At 51.2% G+C, this 2,011-nt stretch overlaps 1 protein-coding gene across 1 annotated transcript in view; it reads right to left on the bottom strand.

The window, feature by feature from the left end:
• SFXN5 (sideroflexin 5) overlaps positions 1 to 2,011 on the bottom strand; it is a 139,183-nt gene that overhangs the window by 67,403 nt on the left and 69,769 nt on the right. The window contains exon 5 of the mRNA XM_015623688.2: positions 989 to 1,072. Within this exon, the coding sequence (XP_015479174.2) occupies positions 989 to 1,072 (84 nt within the window). The remainder of the gene's footprint in view (positions 1 to 988; positions 1,073 to 2,011) is intronic.

Genomic DNA, 2,011 nt, shown 5'->3' with positions numbered 1-2,011 from the left:
CCTGGCCTGGTCAGGGACACGTGGGATGGAATCCTGGACTGCTCTGGGTGGGAAGGGACCTTGACTCCCACCCCATTCCAAGGCCAGGCTGGACAGGGATGGTGGGAGGTGTCCCTGCCCACCCAGGGTGGAATGGGGTGGGATTTAAGGTCCCTTCCCAGCCAGAGCAGTCCAGGATTCCATCCCACATGTCCAGGTGAGTGTCCCTCAAGCCCCTGAGGGTCTCAGGATGTCCCACCCGGGACAGCTCCCAACCAAATCCACCAGAGCCCAAACTCCCGGCACAGTTATCCCGCCGTGCCCCCGGCAGATCCCGCTGTGCTCGGAGCCCTCCTGCCTGCACAGCTCCATCCCCACTCACACTGCAGACAATAAAAAGACATTTGCCACTAGAGAGGAGGCTGAAAATAACTCGTTCCTTCCTTTCAGCTGGCGATGGAATCACACTTGTGCTGTGTTTACTATGGATCCCTCCTTCCCGTGCCGGCTTCCTCCCCTTACTCTTAATTCCCAGGATTTTAACGGGAGATCACACCAGCACCTCCCTCCACACAGAGGATTTTCCCCCAAAGTTCCTGCAGCAGACTGAGTGCTGGGGCTTTGCCAAGCACACCTATTCCCAAAATTCCTGGGAGATTCCTGGGAATGAGGCCTCCCATCACCGCCAGCCCTGCACAGACCTTTCCCTCCCAACGTCCTTCCCCAGGGAAAATCCCAGCTCCGTGTCCTCCCCAGGGCAGATGTGTCAGCTTGGGGCCACACCACACGTGGAAGAACCGCTCACACCCGGACAAAACGGCTCCAAAACGCTGATTTTTGGTTCTGGCCTGTTCTGCCGCGGCACAGCAAGGGGTGGGATGAAAAGGAGAGGCAGGATTTGTTTCCAGGCCTTTCCCTGGATGCAGCCAGGCACATCCAGGGTGGGACAGAACTGTCCTGGGGTGAAATCAGCTCTTCCCACATTCCCACCCTGCCCAAGGAGCGTTACCTGCCAAAACACAGTGGAGGCCAGGGTCTGGTTGGGCAGGAGAAGACCAACAACCTGCAAGAGAGGAGATTCATTATTGAAGCATCACTGCTCTGCTCCCCGTGCTTTTCCAGGCATGCAAACAGCCACGCTGATTTCCAGGGACTTGAATAAATTATCCTCGTTTCTGGCTCGATTTCATTCCTGTTCTGGTTTTTTTTTCATCCCAGTCATTATCAGCCTCCTGTCTCTGCGTTTTCCAGGGCTGGGAGTGGCTGATGTCGCTGCCCCTGAACATCCCCTGGCATTGTCACTGCCCAAAGATCCCATTCCAACCCAAAATTTCCCTAATCCAGGTATTTCTGGAGGGAAATAAAGATCCTGTTCAGACCCAAACAATTCCCTAATCCAGGTATTTCTGGAGGGAAACAAAGATCCCATTCAAACCCAGAAATTCCCTATTACAGGTATTTCTGGAGGGAAAAGAAGATCCCATTCAAACCCAAACAATTCCCTAATCCAGGTATTTCTGGAGGGAAACAAAGATCCCATTCCAACCCAAACAATTCCCCAATCCAGGTATTTCTGGAGGGAAAAGAAGATCCTGTTCAAACCCAAACAATTCCCTATTCCAGGTATTTCTGGAGGGAAAAGAAGATCCCATTCAAACCCAAACAATTCCCTATTCCAGGTATTTCTGGAGGAAAACAAAAATCCTGTTCAGACCCAAACAATTCCCCAATCCAGGTATTTCTGGAGGGAAACAAAGATCCCATTCAAACCCAAACAATTCCCCAATCCAGGTATTTCTGGAGGGAAATGAAGATCCCATTCCAACCCAAAATTTCCCTATTCCAGGTATTTCTGGAGGGAAACAAAGATCCCATTCCAACCCAAACAATTCCCTAATCCAGGTATTTCTGGAGGGAAATAAAGATCCTGTTCAGACCCAAACAATTCCCTAATCCAGGTATTTCTGGAGGGAAACAAAAATCCTGTTCAAACCCAAACAATTCCCTAATCCAGGTATTTCTGGAGGGAAAC

The sequence above is a fragment of the Parus major genome, chromosome 4 (genome assembly GCF_001522545.3).
Source record: "Parus major isolate Abel chromosome 4, Parus_major1.1, whole genome shotgun sequence".
Classification (NCBI taxonomy): Eukaryota; Metazoa; Chordata; class Aves; order Passeriformes; family Paridae; genus Parus; species Parus major.
This window is presented reverse-complemented; position numbering and strand designations above follow the sequence as displayed.